We start from the raw sequence: 18,422 nt of genomic DNA, 5'->3' as shown, positions 1-18,422 counted from the left end.
ATCCTTAACCCAACCCCACATCTAAACACATCACTGAACAGCAAATTATGAGTTAACTGAAGAGAAAATATTAGTTGATAATGAATGTGAGCTCTAATCTAAAGGAATAGTTCACACAGAAATGAAAACTGTGTCTTCACTTGCTCATCCTCAAGATCTTCCACAAATGAAAGCGTCAGCATTAAAATAATTCTGTTCTTTGTATTGGTTTTGTGAAGAAATAATACTTTTGATTCCTGAGTGTTTCTGGTAGAACTATTTGTCTTTCTTTATTCTGCTGAACACAGAAGAAGCTCTTTTGAAGAATGTGGTCAATCAAACAGTCGCTGGTGACCACTGCAGGGTCTGGGGATGTTTGGATCCCGCTGCTGAGTAATCTTGTGATTGTGTGGTTTCAAGGGCTGTTTGTCTTCATCAATAAGAGATAAGAGGGAATGGTTATAGAAATTCAAGGATTATGGGAAGTAGTAATATTCCATTGCTTTTGCCGGTAGTATAATAACACTAGCTGGATTTGTGCTGGTCAGATGAAGTCTGAGGATTGAAACACACAACTAAGATTATACATTAAACTCTGCTCCTTTCATCATCACTTGGTCTCCTGCTTCTGCTCTAGTGCTTCTTGACTGTTGATTAGTTGTTTTGTTACCAGACTAAACAATCTGTTTCTGACAGGATCTGGCGTCCGGCGCTGGATCTGATAGTTCTGGGTGGAGGCATGATCTAACACCACCGACTTCCATAGTGTGGAAGAAATACTCTAAAATCAATGGGAACCAGAAACGGTCACATAAACAGTCAGACATTTGTCTCCTTAAAAATGATTTTCTGTAAATGCAGTGGCTGGTGTCTGTGTGTGTGTGTGTGTGTGTGCACCGTCTCACTCACAAATCACACTTTTATACACTTTCTTCAAACAATGATCTCATTCACAGTAAAATCAGCAGTGTCAATTTAACACTTAAAGTGTTAATTTTAACACTACTAAAGATCATATATGGTCCCAATCTCTCCAGAGTTAAAAGTACACTGTTTGTAGTGTTGAATTTACAGTGTTAAAATGGCACCTTATAGTGCTGAAAAATAACACTGAGAGTGTAGATTGTTACACTTACTATTGTTATTAAAGTTTTACACTGGGGTCATTTAACACCTTACAATTTTACACTGGGGTCATTTAACACCTTAAAATTTTACACTATGGGTCATTTAACACCTTTTAATGTTGTTGTTATTCCTATGGATTAGTCAAAGTGTTATCAAGAAAGTATTCCTTTTAGTGCAAAATTTATTTTTACTTTGTTCTATGGTGTCAATGTACATTATCAAATCTAAAATCAAGAGTCTTCAGACAGATATAACAACTAATTTTTATTTAAAATCTGGGCAAAGTGGCTACTTTAAAACAACATTCAACAGTTGGGTCAAATTCATGAGGGGTTGCACAGAAATACAAAATGGATAAAACAAACTCATTAACTTCACAGAGACATGAACAAGTGACAGCTAAATTTGAATAAGATTACAGTAGGGTACAACAAAACAAAAGAAATTATCAGACCCATAGGACATCTGCACATCAAAAGGTTTGTAATAAGTGAGTTCACTGACAGTAAACACTTTCAGAGATGCGCTGGGTCTGTGATCAATTCTGTAGGCAAAAAGATGTTCATCAAAACAAACAGTTTTGAGCTGCGATGTAACCAGTAACACGCATTCATTTCTGACAATAATATCCCTGATTTTATAAAACACTGGCAAATCAAGGTCTACCTGACCACAAATAACTAAGGTAGAACGATATTCAGTTCCATTATACTTCACCCATTTCACTGAGAGAACATTTGTTTCTGTAGGAATGTTCAACTTAGATGCAATCTGAACACTTTCATTCAAGTCACTGACACACACATTCTTTCCTGGTCCAAGTACAATTCTGTCATGGTTAAAGGCTTCCCAGTTATATGCCATGAAATTCTGATGTTTTTTGGCAAGCGTCTTAGTTATGTTCTTGAAACATTTTGGTTGAGTCTTGAAGAAATTGTGTTTGGACTCGTATCGCATTGACCACATGTGAACAATAGGCCCAATATTTCGTATACACCGAGGGTAGTGACACATTAAATGATGTTTAGGCAGCAGATTCTTTCCTGGGAATAAGCACTTGAACAGCCTGTGATGCTCAGTAATTAAGTGTTTCAAATAAACAGTAAGTCCTTCAGTTAAAATGGGAGAAAATACAATGTTCACTATTTGTAGTAAAAGTAGTAGTAATTGCCAGTATTTATCGTCTTGGGGCACAATGTCACCAAATATCAGCGGCACATTTCGAAGTAGACACCAACACTGTATTGCATTTATGCCCAAATCATTGCTCTCGTCATCCAGTTTTAAAGAAGGAGGCCGATTTCTCCTCTCCATGTACCCATAATTAAATGAATTTAATCTGCCATCCAACTCTTTCGCTGTCAAAAAATTAGCTTGAACATACTTTAAAACAAGTTTTAATTCAAACTGAGCAACTCCCTCTAAAATATCATGCATTATGTCTACAGAAAAGTTGTCTGATATATTAAAGTACTGCAGAGTGTTTAACAAACATGTACGTTTCACACCACAAACATGTTGTAGTGTTGGGTCTGATTGTAGAGCTTCACAGTGTTGTACGTGTGTTTCTTTGGTGCGGAAAGTTAAATTTGGCTCATCTTCACAGAACACAGTTTGATAATCTTCCCTTTCAGTGAGACAAAACCTACAATTATTCCGAGCTCTAAAAGATTCAACAAATCCAAAAAGGCCATGTAAACCAAGATTATCTCCCGTTACTTGGACAATGCTTCCACGCACAAAACCAGCAGGTCCTTGTATACCCTTGTTTTCAAGGACTTTTATGTCATTGACAATAGGTTCCAATATTGCATCAAATCCATATGTTTTGATGTCTTGGGCATGGAAAAGTGCACATAAATGTATGTTTGTTAGAGATGAATTAAATTGTGGTGGGAAATTTCTCAAAGTAAAATATATACCGCCTAATTTGTGAATTCCCTTTTTTGAGCCCAAAGGATTGGCAGTTTCGAATTCATCATAATACAATTGAATCTGAAGTGCATTTTTTTCAGTCGAAAACAGGGGATGACTTTTTATGTACAGTCCATCTTCAATATCAGAGTAAATACCGTTTTTATTAGGTAAACCTGACTTGAACCTGCATGTGGTGTTTGGGTGCTTTAAAATGTTCTGTAATGTTTGGAGTATTGGAACATAGGCAAACTTGTCAGTCACTGCAACTTGCTCATAAGTTCCAGTAGTCCTGTTTTTTCTGTTGTCAAATCTGACCCCAATTACCTTCTCCACAGGCTGGACAATTCCCCATTTTTTAGTAAAATATGATTTTCGTTTAGATATGGAATTAAGCATGGTGAAAGGGTTTTCAATTTCATGAAATGACTGCTCAATTGAACTTTTAATGTCCGTGTTTTCTGAAAATAAGCATTTTATAGCGGTCTCTTTTACTTGATCCTGGATGTCTTGAACTACTTCCTCCATAGACATAACAAAAGTATCAACAGTAGTCTGACTAACACCTGCAGCTTGCAATTGTGCTATTGCTGATGCACACAAATCGGTAGTGTTTTTGCTGGGAACTGGCAAAGAACTGTCCTTTGAACATGTAGCCACATCAGTATTACTTGGTAGCCCAACTGCATTATGAACAACAGCATCATCCTCTACACATAACAAAACTTCACCTGCTTCATGAACTCTTTTTAAGTGTTTGCGAAAACCTGAAAAAGTTGCAAATTCTAAACAGCAACCTGCTTCACCACATTTCAGTCTAAGTGATTTGCCAGGCAAGAGCCCATGAATTAACTTTAGATGTCGAACAAGAACATTTGTGTTTTTCAGACAACAAAAACAAACAAAACAAATCATTTTTCCCAGCAATCAAATCTAACGCAGGAATCTAGCTCTGAGTTCAGCAACTCTTGGGCACTCTTTGACTTTGCCAATGTCAATCTGAAAAACTGTTGTTTGTACAAAGGTGTACATGTTGTGCAGGACTTTGCTGTAAGATGCACCAAACACAAAGTGCGCTTTGAAAAGTTCATCAAAGGCACTGAGACCACTCACTGATTTGCACGGTATGGCTTTCTTGTCGAGAATGATGTAGTATACATGAATGCTGTTCTTCTTTGGACCCATGGCAAGCAGGTATGGCTGTGTGCTTTCTTCAATTGAGTCCAGGTGCTCTTGTATGTTAGTACCGGCCTAAAGATAAAAAAAAATAAATAAAAAAATAATAATAATTAAATCAGCTCTCCAATTGACTCTCTCTACATTAATTTTTCACAATACAATTAGCCCAACAGACACTGATTTTCGGCAGACTACAGGAAATGACAGTAAAGACCAAATTTACCTTTTTGAAGATGACGAGGTGTTTTTCTGCTTGAGATGCGGACATCTTTCCAGGTCTCTTTCTGCCTTGTGGTGAAGGTGGGATCAAATGAAGTAAAAGAAGAATAGAAGCAATGTCACTGTTCCATCCTGAAAAAATAAAATAAATGACATCAGAAAAAAAATACATGGAGAAGTCTAAACAATCTTATACTGAACTCTGACAGTCTAACCTGCATCCCCTATTTCATTCTCCTTCACAGTCATTTCGGCACAGTCAATCAAGTCCTGAAGAGCTTGGGAGGAGTTAAGACTTTTGCTTTGCTGAATAACTTTGTGCATGAATGTAGTTGGCCACCTTTCTAAAAGCTTAGAAGTCGTCTTTTCACCAAAGAGCAAAACAAAATCCTGTTCAATCTGCAAAAACATCATAAACATTCATTAATACAAACACAATAAAAATGTTTCAAACAACTTTACAGCTCAAATAACGTGTTTTAACAGAAGAATTCATAAAGCTCAAAAATGTGTGACTATGCACATACATTGTAGTTTTATATTTCTTTGTAAATGGTAATGAACTAAATTCCACAAATGTTGTCAATTGAGCTGAACTTGCATTATACCTATAATATTTGTTTTACCCCAACCCAATGACCGGGTTAAAGAAATTCTCTTATCACCACATAGACATGTTCTCTCACCAGGCCTTGAACATCCAAGAAGCGTGGAAATTCCGTCAACACATCAGTGCTTCTGTTTGGGTCTTGAATCATCTTGCGACGGTACTGAAATGTCTCCTTCATTTTGATCTTGATGGTGTCCACTTCTGAGGTGTGTTTCATTAGAGAAACTGCTTCTCTACACTGTTCTTCAGTGAGAATAACATCTGTGCTGGATGCAGCCTCTCTTTCCGAAGTTGGGCCACCACTGAAAGACTGTGAGGAACGTCTACAGTTCTCTGATGATGCACTGTTCCTCTGAATGTTCTTTATTTTCCAAGTCAGGTAACCTTGTCCACTTTGAGGGTCATAATAATGTTCCTTTAAAAACAAACACATCTTAATAAATACAAAGGTGACCAACTACCCCATAACAATATTTTAACAAAAATTATTTGCACTTACATATCCATTCTTTGTGTAGGGATCACGAAGATATGGAAACAGGGCAACGATTCCTTGGGCATACATTTCCCTAATATTTCTGGGTGGAGATGTGCTGTCAAAATAAAACAATGAAATTTAAGTATGTCTGCAAGTATGTCTGTTAATTAGTTACCCTAGTATTCTGCTGTGGTATTGAGAATTGAGAAATCTTTAAATAAATCAGTCATATAAAGTTTTGGTCAACTGGCCCACTCATAATCGTGTTAAATAATACTGAGATTACAATATTGGCCAAAATAATTGTGATGATTTTTGCCATAATCAAGCCGCCCTAGTTAATGTTCAGTTTCTTACACAGACTGATTTTTTAACTTCATAAGACCTCAGGTTATCATCATGAGCCATGGGTATGAATTTAGTGTAACCTGATATGATTTTTTTGACTCTCAAAGGAATGCTAAGCATTGACTTGCATTATCTAAACCTCCAAGGACCACAGTATCTGCTAAAAATATTCTTTATTGTTTTTCTATAAAAAAAAAAAAAACACCTACATCTTGGCATGAATATAAGGATTTAGGGCTGTTTTTCTTTTTTTTTTCTTTTTTTACTTATCGAATTTAAAAAATCTGCATTTGAATTTTAGGTGTGCGTCAGGCAGCCTTATCAGTGGTGCACGCGATGCGACGATGAAGTGTCATTGCATTTTAATGCTTTTGTTAGCCTATCCAGTTGAACCCACTAGATGCGGTGCTGCTACGTTGTTCATTCAAAATATTGCGGAAAAAGAGAACAATCAAGGCTGGGAAGATGTTGTGTATGTCAAAACTGAAGCCGTTCACACAAAACATTTATCGCATTTTCTAGAGGGACATATATCAATGTTGCACTCGCCTCTCACACAAGATAGCCGCATGTAAAGCTATGTCAAATATATGCAAGTTCAACTTTTAAAAAACATGTCTCAAGACTATATAGCAGTTTTCCCCACCCCACTGCATATCAAGTTTTTACACGAAGAAAGTATTCTTTTTGATTGGTTTTTGGTCCTTTGTATTAAACTATACATACATGCATGGTGCTGTTTTGTTTCTAATTGTTTAAGCAAGTTTAATAATTATATATGGTATTATATATGGTTTATAAACATTATTTTAAACATTATGCAATTTTTTCAAAGATAGTCCTTTTATTTTATTATGCTTTGAAGAAATGATATGCATAATATTTTGCTCGATGCGCCTTCTTATGGCCTCAGGAGAGAAGCCAAAAGCTTTTTCTCCCATAACTGAAATTATGCCTTTTAAATTCTAACATAATCAGAATATTGATAATATTTAAGTAAAAAATTTTAATTTAGTTTTTCAGCCATTTTGACAGCTCAATAAGGATGAGTAAATTCACTTTCATTTGGTGTAAACTTTCACTTCAATTGATCAAATGTAGTAATTTGAATTATTGTTTTATTGCTCTAAATGTGACTTGGATTACTCAAGGGTTAGCTCACCCAAAAATTAAAATTCTATCATTAATTACTCACCTTCATGCCATTCCAAACCCGTAAGACCATTGTTCATCTTCGAAACAAAAAGTAAGATATTTTTTATGAATTCCAAGAGCTTTCTGACCCTGCATAGACAGCAAGGGTCCTACCACAGTCAAGGCCCAGAAATGTAGTAAAGATATTGTTAAAATGGTCCATGTAACATCAGTGGTTTAATCGTAATTTTATGAAGCTATGAAATATTTTTGTTCACAAAGAAAACAAAAATAATGACTTTATTTATGCTTTAACAATGTCCCTACTAGGTTTCAGTGTCTGGGAAAATTTAAGTTGCATTGCTCTCTATGCAGGGTCAGAAAGCTCTCGGATTTAAATAAAAAATATCTTAATTTGTGTTCCGAAAATGTACAAAGGTCTTACGGGTTTTGAACAACATGAGGGTGAGTAACTAATGACCGAATTTTTATTTTTGGGTGAAATAACCCTTTAAGAAGCTGACAGATCAGGGCCCGTATTCACAAAACATTTAATCTTACCACTAAGAGTTCACCTAAACTGCAGTAAAAGTTTTTAGCTAATAGTTTTCTCTTAAAACCTATTAGGACAAACTTTTAATTAGGAATACAGAGAAGTCTTAAGCTCAGAGAAAGGGCGGGGTTGACCTTGTTGCTGTGGATGATGTCAGCATGCTTACTAATTACTAAAATTGATTGGCTGATAGTCTCTGTCAGAGAACGCAATATGATGCCATATTCAAATAAAGATTTAAAAATAAAAATGTTAATTGCCACATTCAAATAAAGATTTTAAAATGCAAGTGTCATATGTTCAGCTAACGGCCTCTTAAACAATTAGTGAATATGCATATAAACAGCCTTTTAATAAACAGAGTAGAATAATCATGGCTGATAGTAATACATGCAAATGTAAAAGAAAACCAAACTGGACACAAGCACAGCTGTTACTTCTTGCCCAGCAGGTTAATGAAAACAAGGATATAATCAAAGAAAAAAATGGATTGGGATAACCTCCAAAACCAAAGGCGATACCTTTTTAAAAGCTCATTATCGTCAAATGTTTCTAAAATGTTTACGTTCTGAGGCAGACTGCTGCCAAAAGCCATATTAGGATAGTTTGTGGCTTGGTCTTAGTGACTTAGGAGTCCTCTTCACTGCTCCTAAGATTTCACAGATTTAGGAGCTAGTTTTAATGATAAAATGCTTTGTGAAATACTCTTAGAGCAAAAATTTAGGAGTCCTAAATTTAGGACTGACACACACATTCTTTTTAAGATTTTCTTCTAAATTGGTGAGTTATGAGCTACATTAAGCCTTAAGATGTTTTGTGAATATGGGCCCAGATCTTCTAAAATTGTCATTTGTGTTCTGTGGGAGAATCTTTTGGGACGGCATCAGATTACCTGTGTTTTTCAGTCATATCTGCAGTAAGAATCTTGATCATCTTTCTCCTGGTGCTGTCAGTCAAGCTTTTGGTTTTGTTGTATTCCCTGATGATTGCGTCTCCACCAGGTTTAGTCTGCAGGATTTTTTGGACCAACTGCAAAGTGTTACGTAATACAATTATTGACAAACCATATCCCTCTCAAGAACCATTCTGAAATAATCCATGTGACTCCAGTGGTTCAACCTTAATTTTTATGAGGTGACAGGAATGTATTTTGTGTGCAAAAACAAACAAATGACTTTATTAAATTTCTTCACTCCTAAATCAATCCGTAAACAGTGTGCATCCAGGATGGGGTTCTTCTGTCCTTCAGGTTCTGTCCTGCTTTAGGCTCTTTTAAATAGATGTTAGTTTACCATTTCAACGTGGACTTTTTACAGATTGATGAAGAAATTGTTGAATGAAGTCATTATTTTTGTTTTTTTAGCTCAAAAAAATAAAAATAAAAATCCCATAACCATAAATTTAAGGTTGAACCACTGGAGACACATTAATTATTTCAAGGATGTTTTTACTATATTTCTAGGCCTTGAACATTGCAGCTGCATCAGTTGTCAATAGAGGGAAAGATTTCCTTACTAATATATTAATTTGTGTTCCAAAACTGAATGAGAGTCTTACGTGTTAGGAACAACACGAGGGTGAGTAATTTATGACAGAATTTTCATTTTTGGATGAACTAACCCTTTAATACCCTGCAAGTGATGTGTTCTTTAAAGCAGCAAAACATTCACCATGAAATCAAAAGCAGTCACAAAAGACATATATAATTGACAAGATTTAAACAGCAATGTGTCTTGGCTTACTAGTTGTGACTATCATCCAAGTCATGTTGATGCCAGGTGTGAAAAGGGCCAGAGATTGTGTAGTCAGTAGTCACACAGTTACATTTCTTGTTTTTCATAGTCAGGTTTAAAATTTGTACTGTAGAATAATATACAGTGCAAAAATCACAGACTCACAATTCTGGCTTCGTCTTCAACCCTCTGTTGCTTTCTTGAAGGACTTCCATCACTTAGAAGACTGGTGTCATCAGATTCATAGTTTGCATTCTGCAATGAGCTTTCTTCACTTGTCACAGAAGGGACCTGGGCCAAATCTATTGAAAAATAATTTTCATCAAATGACTGTTAAAATAAAGCTCTTTCTGATTCTGAAAACAACCACAAAACCTTGTGCAAAATTTAGGTGATAGCCCTGCTGTCTTGCCGCCGTTATGACAAAATTACATACACAATATTAAGTGCGAAGGACATGCAGAGCACAAAGGGCATTATACAATTCACACGTTAGTATTGGAAGACTGAAAAGTGTTTTTATATACGCTCTATTTTAAGTTTTTATTTAATTTATTTGGTGACATAAGGCAACCCGCCTGCATGGTTATGACAAATTTTTATTCCGTTTAACAAGTCCTCACCTCAATACATCGGCTGCATTTTTTTTATGGTGGAATTAGGAGCCGTTTCTCAATATGCATTCTTGTCTGTACTTGCATTCTTGTGGACTTGTGAAATGTCATCAGTTGTTGCCCAAGTACTGTTATAATTCAAAGTTCACATCTAGCCAAGTACAGTTCAAATCCCCGGATGTGTTATTGTTCTTGGGATGTTTCCCCTTTTATCAAGGATGCATCAAAATGTGACTTGTGTGAACTTGAGGGAGCAGGTAACCCACAATGCATTTTGCAATAACCAGCGAGCGTTAATGGCAGAGGACAAAACCCGCATAATTTTCAAAATATTACTATTATTGTTTCATGAAATGTACATTTAAGGGTTTTTCAGGCGGGAACGTAGGCTAGTTGTTTAAAACTCAAATCTGCAGTTTATTTATAAAGATGGTGCATATTTGAAAATTTGCTTCGCCTATTTCCAGGTGATCACCGGGCACTCAGTGCTCATATATCCCGCCGAGTGCAGTCTCACCTCAGCTTGTCCTTCTGACATTTGCCACTAGCTTGGATGTGTCTGTAGTAGTTAAACATGAAATATCATTTGTTTTAGCTGTATCTAACAGACAATCTTCATAAATCTATTATTTGTTCCTGGTCATATCGTTTGGGCGGAACACAAATTTTAGTTTATATTAACTTTTATATTACAGCGCTGATGTAGCATACATTTGCCTGAATTGTTTGCTTTTGTTTTTATTTCCTATTATATAAGCCTCTTATATTTCATACTTATACTTTTATACATATTTAATGCCTATTATTTTTTCATTAAAACTGACATAACCAAAAGAGGCAGCGTAGTCATACATTAATACATACAGTAAAGATAATCAGAGTGTATATATATATATATATATATATATATATATATATATATATATATATATATGCAAATATTGCCTGAACCCCATATTAACGTTTTTTGTATTTGTGTGTGTATTTTATATTTTATATGTGGTTGTGTTTTATATTTCATTTTGTTATAAGTATACATACAGTGAGTGAAGATAATCAAAATATATCTGCCTTACCTGAACTACATTTTTGTGGCTATTATTGTTTAAATGAAAACGAAGAAGCAGTGGTGTTTGATATCATATTTCATCTTATTGTAAATACAGTAAGGATAACCGGAGTAGCTAAGGCGAGCTGAGTGACGTTATCAAGTACGCAGCTGTTCCTTTTACAGACCTTGCGTCCTCCCGTTCTTAGGAGTTTGCACTCCCGAGTCGATCTTGCCAAGTCCGAACTTTGCGTTCTTGGTATTGAGAAACGGCCAGGGTGTGACTCGATAAATGAATAAACCGTCGCATTAACGCGTTTTCAGTAATGTACATTCATTAGCAAAAGGAGTTTCACACTTATTGGTTTAGCAATAAAAACGGGTTTAAACGTAACTTGTCGTTTGATATTCGCCAATTTAGGGACGTTTCTAAAATTACACACAACGTTTCTAACTTAAATAGCCTTTGAAGATAACGACTTAAACTCATAAAAACAACTTTAAAACTGTTCATATAGGTGTCCAATTTGATGCGCATCTTTTAGATTTTTAATATTTAGAAAAAAATATGGTCAAATCGTGTGTAAAGGGCCATTTGTTTTAATACTGAAAGGGCTCAAACAACATTATTTAAAGCTCAATAGCATTTACAGTCACACACACACACACACACAAAGATAAATTACCGTGTGACGAGTTTTCGAATCGAAGAATAAAAACGCCTAAATTTGGCTGCTTTATAACCTCCTCGAAAACATCCTCATCAACTTCTGTGTAAGACGAATCGTAGAGCCTGGTCTCTGCGCGTTTGGAGGCGGGAATTCCGAATTTCACAAAGGCTGTGAACAAACCAAAACGAGTTTCAGTTTAAAATTAAAAATTCTTAAAGTCAATGGCAGCTACAAACACGACTAAAAATAAATTTTACAAGTAAATTAACAAGTTAACGTTACCTTCATCCAGAAAATCAGAGAGTTTCAGGTCGGCGCCAGAAACTTTAACAAACTTTTGTTCATGGTTGAACTTCACTTTAATGAGCATCCTTAATCCTAAAAGAAACATCAGCAGAACAGTTATTTCTAAACGTATTCGAGATAATGATTTCGAGATTTTATTTAAATAATGTTAACACAAGAAAAGCGCAGAAACAGACTTACCTTCTCCGTCGCGTGCAGACAAAATGGCGTAATTGCCCCACAAGGCAGTCGTTGAGGGTGGAGTCAAGACAATTTGGCGCGTCTTTTTGCACTTTTAGTGTAAAAATAAAATCACATAATGTTGCACCCTACAACTACAAAGACAGGGTGTACTCATCAACACTGTAGATTGTTAATTCAACTTTTTGGGAGTTATTAACATTTAACACTGCATTTTTTACACTGGTAATTTTACTGTGCAGGAGTTGTCCTCATCTTCTCTTTCTGGAATTTCTCCAGTTCTCCGGCAGTTATTGCATTATTCTGCTCACTTGTCTGTAGTTGTTTTTAAAGATTCATGCTTTCAACAACATTAAAGAGACTGATTAATGGATTAACAGAGTAGACTGTGAACCTAAAATGTTAAATATGAAAGATACAGCATAATTGCAATGTAGTTACAAGTACTAATAAAAAAATATCTAATTGTGAATAAAAACAGAATGCAATGATGTGGAAGTTTCACATTTCAATATTTCATTCAGAATACAACATAGATGATTTATCAAATGTTTAAATTGAGAAAATTTATAATTTTAAGGGAAAATTGATTTTAAGTTTCGTGGCATCAACACATCTCAGAAAAGTTGGCACAAGGCCATGTTTAGCACTGTGTGGCATCTCCTCTTCTCTCTATAACAGTCTGCAAACGTCTGGGGACTGAGGAGACAAGTTACTCAAGTTTAGGAATAGGAATGTTGTCCCATTCCTGTCTAATACAGGCTTCTAGATCAACTGTCTTAGGTCTTCTTTGTCACATCTTCCTCTTTATGATGCACCAAATGTTTTCTATGGGTGAAAGATCTGGACTGCAGGCTGGTCATTTCAGACCCGGATCCTTCTTCTACACAGCCATGATGCTGTAATTGATGCAGTATGTGGTCTGGGATTGTCATGTTGGAAAATGCAAGGTCTTCCCTGAAAGAAACGACGTCTGGATGGGATCATATGTTGTTCTAGAACTTGGATATATCTTTCAGCATTGATGGTGTTTTTCCAGATGTGTAAGCTGCTCATGCCACACACACTCATGAAACCTCATACCATCAGAGATGCAGCTTCTGAACTGAGCGCTGATAACAACTTGGATTGTCCTTGTCCTATTTATTCCGGATGACATGGCATCCCAGTTTTCCAAAAAGAACTTCAAATTTTGATTCGTCTGACCACAGAAGAGTTTTCCACTCTGCCACAGTCCATTTTAAATTATCCTTGGCCCAGAGAAAACACCTGCGCTTCTGGATCATGTTTAATTATGGCTTCTTTCTTGACCTGTAGAGTTTTAGCCGGTGACAGTGAAAGGCACGGTGGATTGTGTTCACTGACAGTGTTTTCTGGAAGTATTCCTGAGCCCATGTTGTGATCTCCATTACAGTATCATTCCTGTATGTGATGCAGTGCTGTCTAAGAGCTGAAGATCACGGGCATCCAGTATAGTTTTCCGGCCTTGACCCTTACACACAGAGATTGTTCCAGATTCTCTGAATCTTTGGATGATATTATGCACTGTAGATGATGATAACTTCAAACTCTTTGCAGTTTTTCTCTGAGAAACTCCTTTCTGATATTGCTCCAGTATTTTTCGCCGCAGCATTGGGGGAATTGGTGATCCTCTGCCCATCTTGACTTCTGATAGAAACTGTCGCTCTGAGAGGATCTTTTTATTCCCAATCATGTTCCCATTGACCTAATAAGTTTCAAATCGGTCCTGCAGCTGTTCCTTATAAGTACATTTAACTTTTCCGGCCTCTTATTTCTACCTGTCCCAACTTTTTTGGAATGTGTAGCTCTCATGAAATCCAAAATTTGCCAATATTTGGCAAGACATTTGAAAAGGTCTCACTTTCAACATTTGATATGTTATCTATATTCAATTGTGAATAAAATATAAGTTTATGAGATTTGTAAATTATTCCATTACTTTTTTACTCACAATTTGTACAGTGTCCCAACTTTCTTGGAATCGGGTTTACATAATCCAGATTACATGTAATCAGTGAGATACTAACTATCCTATACTTTATTTTAGACCAAGTGAAACACAAATAAACCGAGCAGTGCTAAAGTGAACAGTTGCATGTGTTGAGTACTGTATGATGTTCATAAGGTGTTCAAGGAAGGCTTCTGTTCATCTCATGGATCTAACTCCAGGATTGATAAATGTAATGGCACTTTCTCTTACACTTATAATGATTGCTTGTAAATATTGTTTGTATTTTCAAGTAAAAAATTACTTGTATTTGAATTCAATATATTTATCAGACCAGTATTTTGTATTTGAAATTAAATACAATGAGCAAGCGTTTGTAATTTGAAACCAAAAACAGTTTGATGTATTTGTGCCCATCTCTGCTGCACTGTTCTTCTGTTCTTCTCTTTAAAGCTAGAAGACTTGATGAAGGTGGCTGTCTAAAAATAGACGGTATGATCCTGGAGAATTCATTACAACTGAAAAATAAACGCAAAAACCCCAGCTCTATCAGACGTTAAAGAGCCTGATCTATCGCGCGTGCGTCGCGTCATCAGCGCGATCAGACACGGATCTGCCGGAGGCGCGTGCTTCGAGGGGAATATCGCGGGACGATCCTCGGGAAAACCCAGGAATTCACGGAGCAGAAACTCCGCGGGAAAACACCGCCTCCGCGCGACACGCCTCCTGCTGCAGCGTGATTACATCATGACGCTCGCGTCGCGTTACGTTACTCACTCTGTTGCCTTTTTTGGCGCTAGACGCGTCTCTGTATCAGTGTGAACACATTAGACTCGGACAGCTGTTCTGCGCTGACACAAACAGAAGCAGACTTTTAAAGCATGTTAACATGTCGAGACCCCCGCGTTGCGTCGGTTTAAACGCATCCTGCAACAAATTCCCCTAAAACTTCTCTGTCTGCAAGCAACACACTACTGCTTAAAAAAAAAGAAAAAGGTGGGACGATCTTTGCGCGCTTTTAAGGACCATCCCTTGAGCAGAATTACAAATCACGAAACCTAAGATGCCAGAGCTCGCGCATGTTGCTCCAGCACTGACATCACGCTTCGAGCAGCCGAGGAGGGTTTCTTTGAAACGCGGCTCTTACAGTAAAGCGCTTCCGCCCGAGAGCGCCCTCTAGCGGCGCAGCCCGCACACATTTCCCGGAAAACTGCTGACCTCTCTGGTGGACCGAACCTTGACACTGTACCCTTTATACTGTATTCATAACACACTCAAATAATTCATTTGTAGAAGGAAGACACATTTTTTAGATTTAAATTCACAATGAATAGATGCTTTCATGGACTAAACAATGCTCTGGTGTCAGATTCCGTGGAGAGAAAAGAGATACACAGGATGCATCCCTATACAGGGGTTAATTCAGGTTAAGAGGCACGGGTTAAAGTCTCACAGTTTACCTGAATTCACCGTATATATGTGAACTGAATGGTATAATCAACAAAAACAACAACAATAATACTGATGAACATGATTATTATTGGTACTTTTTTATTGTTGTAAATTGTTTTGGCAATAAACATGGATATATGTGTGTGTGTAGGTGATATTCTATGTTGGCATGTTGAGGGGGGTGTGTGTGTATGTCTGTTTATCCAAACTGAAATGCCTTCCGCACGTAGCCCTGTATCTCATAACAGCATGATTTCTCGGAAATCAGCCTGGTGAAGTTGAGCCGCCGCTGCTCTGAGGTGCGCATGCGCCAGAGCTGCATAAATATAGACTGTCGCGCGCTTCTTCTGTACAGTAAGCGCGAGCTGATCTAGACATAACTTCAGCTCTAGTTCTGAGAGTGGATTGACGCCTATTTACAGGACTTACTCTTTTTGCAGTTTTCTGATTTGGATACAACATCGTATTAAACAGTAAGTGCCTATGATAATATGGAACGTTTTAATGCATTTAATATTATTATTGTATTTATGCTGAGAAATGGTCCGCTGCACTTGTAGACGAGTGTTAATTAACTGGTTAAAGAAATATTTTCTAGTAATTCATGCAAGTTACTGCAGCAGTGTTCCAAAACAACAACAGCATCAAAAGTTTCTTTTCAGTATGCTTTGGTGTCTGTTGAAGATGTATTTCTGCTTAGCTGTAAAAGTGACTGAGCAAACCAAACAATAATACATGATCAAATCAAAATGTAGCTTGAGAATTTTGCATAGTGAAATTTGTCAAGAAGAAAAACAAAGCGCGTGTTTCCTGGTCATGAACTTGTCAAAGCACCTCCCTCCAGAGTGAGTAAAGCAGCTCGTGTGTCTCCCACAGAAACATGCCTGTGTCCAGAATGCGCATGCGACCCTGGCTGGAGGTGAAGATCGACTCCAACACCATCGCTGGACTCCGCTGGGTCAACAAGGTAAAGCACTGAGATGTTGATCACAGCCGTCTAGATAAGCATCAGCAAGCGACGGCATTGTTCTAATGGATCTGCAATGTTTTCAGGAGGAGAAGATGTTCTCCATCCCGTGGAAGCACGCGGCTCGTCACGGCTGGGAGGTGGACAAAGACGCCTGTCTGTTCAAGCAGTGGGCCATTCACACAGGTGAGCGATCGCTCGAGCACACGGCTGACGTCACAGTCCACCACAGGTGCGCTCAAACTCCCGCTTCTGTTCCTCAGGTAAATACAAGGAGGGAGAGACCCAGCCCGACCCCAAGACCTGGAAAGCCAACTTCCGCTGTGCCATGAACTCTCTCCCCGACATCGAAGAGGTGAAGGACAAGAGCGTGAACAAAGGCTGCGGTGCGGTGAGAGTCTACCGCATGCTGCCCGCCATCGCCAAGAAGAAGGTGAAGAGATGCAAGGGCCTACGCAAACGCAAGGTGAGAGTCTGGAGCGCAGGTGCAAATCCCATCTGTCCGTCTGGACCGTAGGGCTAAAGATGTGTGTCTGTGTGGTTCAGGTCAAGCTGGAGGAGATGGACGCTGAGGAGATGCAGTCAGAAATGACCCAGGAGAACACCATCGACAGCACTGTGAATCTAAGTGAGTTCAGATCGGAGCAGACTCGGCAGTGCTGGTGAGATGCTCACACCCAGCTCATATTCATCACCTGTTTCCTTTCTCCTGAAGGCACCATCAGCACCTCCAATGACACCCCCGCGTACGAGATGGAGATCCCAAACTGTCCAGAAGATCTGTACAAGTTCCAGGTGTCTCCGGTGCACTCCACAGGTAACACACGCTCACGTCTGCTTCAGAAAGTGTCTTCATAACACGGCCGGTTCTCACTGTGTGTTTTCTCCATCTCTCCACCCGCAGACCTGGAGGAGAACGAAGCTATCTTTGAGGTGAGTTTCACACGTGCTCTTTTTTCCTTTGTGCTTTTTCATTGACAGGAATACCCCGTCCTGATATTGTCTCATTGCTGATAGACTGAAATAAAAGAGCAAGCAAAACCCAGTCGCTTACAAGTTCTGTGTTTGCTCTTGCAGCTAACACGGCAATTGGAACGTGAAAGTACGCAGTGGATGCAGAGCAATTTCGTTGGAAAGGGGTTCCTGGGCAATGAAGTAGCCACAACAGAATCTCTGAGTCCAGAGAGCCAGTGGAGCGAAAGCTCAGGTAATTGTTGCATGAGCTGTTTAGACGAGACTCAGACGCTTTTCTGAACTGAGCAGAGACTCAAGTGTTTGTTTCTGTCATGTTGCTCCAGGAGAAGAGCTGGAGTTTCGGCTCTACACTGAACTGACCCCAGACCTGCGTGAAGACTCTCTCTGCACCTACACAGAGCTGTGGAACAGCAACAGCGTGCCACAGACCATGTGTCCTCTCTGAGAGCGCTCGTCTCGCTCCTCGGACTCTGTCTCGCTCATGCACAATGGACTCTATAACCTCACACACCTCAGTCTCAGTCTCAGTCTCGTTCTCGTGTCTGGATTCTGCTGTTGGACAATGCTCGCGGGATCCCTGAGCTCCGGCGTGGTCAGAAGACTCCTCGTCTGTGTCAAGTGTGATGTGGTTTCACACAAGGATCCTCCAGAACCAGCTCTCTCCTTCCAGTTGTACAGTTTTCTCATGTAATGTGAATTGGACTCATTCCGTTATGTGCTCATCATGTCAGGGTTTTCTCACCCATATATTCATAAAACACATGTATCGGATCAAGCTGTTAGTCTGAGTATGGGAAGGGGTTCTTCACTGTAAATACTGTAAATATTTATTTGTATTAAAAAACAAAATCCATTCAATTGCTGTTGTTCGTGTAATGGTTTCTTGAGAGGGAGTTTTGGCGTTTTTGCTCATTTCAGGGAAACTTATTTCAGCTGTTTTTTGTTTTTATCATCCTTTGGGCAGA

The 18,422-nt window shown here is 38.2% G+C and overlaps 3 protein-coding genes across 4 annotated transcripts; 1 reads left to right on the top strand and 2 right to left on the bottom strand.

Annotated features, from left to right (window-relative positions):
- Positions 1–1,358: 1,358 nt before the first annotated feature.
- Positions 1,359–3,936, bottom strand: LOC127941423 (uncharacterized). Its single transcript, XM_052536437.1, has 2 exons — positions 1,805–3,936; positions 1,359–1,667 (listed from the first exon to the last, which is right to left on the bottom strand). The coding sequence occupies exons 1-2, from the start codon at positions 3,934–3,936 to the stop codon at positions 1,646–1,648; spliced, it is 2,154 nt and encodes a 717-aa protein (XP_052392397.1). The 3' UTR covers positions 1,359–1,645.
- LOC127941431 (uncharacterized) lies at positions 1,359–15,181 on the bottom strand. The gene is made up of 10 exons (XM_052536455.1): positions 12,095–15,181; positions 11,891–11,986; positions 11,624–11,776; positions 9,441–9,577; positions 8,435–8,571; positions 5,529–5,622; positions 5,106–5,444; positions 4,635–4,818; positions 4,424–4,551; positions 1,359–4,272 (listed from the first exon to the last, which is right to left on the bottom strand). The coding sequence occupies exons 2-10, from the start codon at positions 11,976–11,978 to the stop codon at positions 3,955–3,957; spliced, it is 1,578 nt and encodes a 525-aa protein (XP_052392415.1). The 5' UTR covers positions 11,979–11,986; positions 12,095–15,181; the 3' UTR covers positions 1,359–3,954.
- Positions 15,182–15,825: 644 nt separating this feature from the next.
- LOC127941434 (interferon regulatory factor 1-like) lies at positions 15,826–18,315 on the top strand. Of its 2 annotated transcripts, XM_052536462.1 has the most exons (9): positions 15,826–15,988; positions 16,392–16,482; positions 16,569–16,668; positions 16,746–16,948; positions 17,029–17,110; positions 17,198–17,299; positions 17,387–17,415; positions 17,560–17,689; positions 17,781–18,315. In XM_052536462.1, exons 2-9 carry the CDS (start codon positions 16,396–16,398, stop codon positions 17,900–17,902), a joined length of 855 nt encoding a protein of 284 aa, XP_052392422.1. In that variant the 5' UTR covers positions 15,826–15,988; positions 16,392–16,395; the 3' UTR covers positions 17,903–18,315. The 2 variants fall into 2 exon arrangements, with proteins under 2 accessions (XP_052392422.1, XP_052392423.1); XM_052536463.1 differs by lacking the exon at positions 17,560–17,689.
- Positions 18,316–18,422: the final 107 nt, after the last annotated feature.

The sequence above is a fragment of the Carassius gibelio genome, chromosome A21 (genome assembly GCF_023724105.1).
Source record: "Carassius gibelio isolate Cgi1373 ecotype wild population from Czech Republic chromosome A21, carGib1.2-hapl.c, whole genome shotgun sequence".
NCBI lineage: Eukaryota > Metazoa > Chordata > Actinopteri > Cypriniformes > Cyprinidae > Carassius > Carassius gibelio.
Note: the sequence above shows the minus strand (reverse complement) of the source record. Positions and strands in the feature narration are given on the sequence as shown.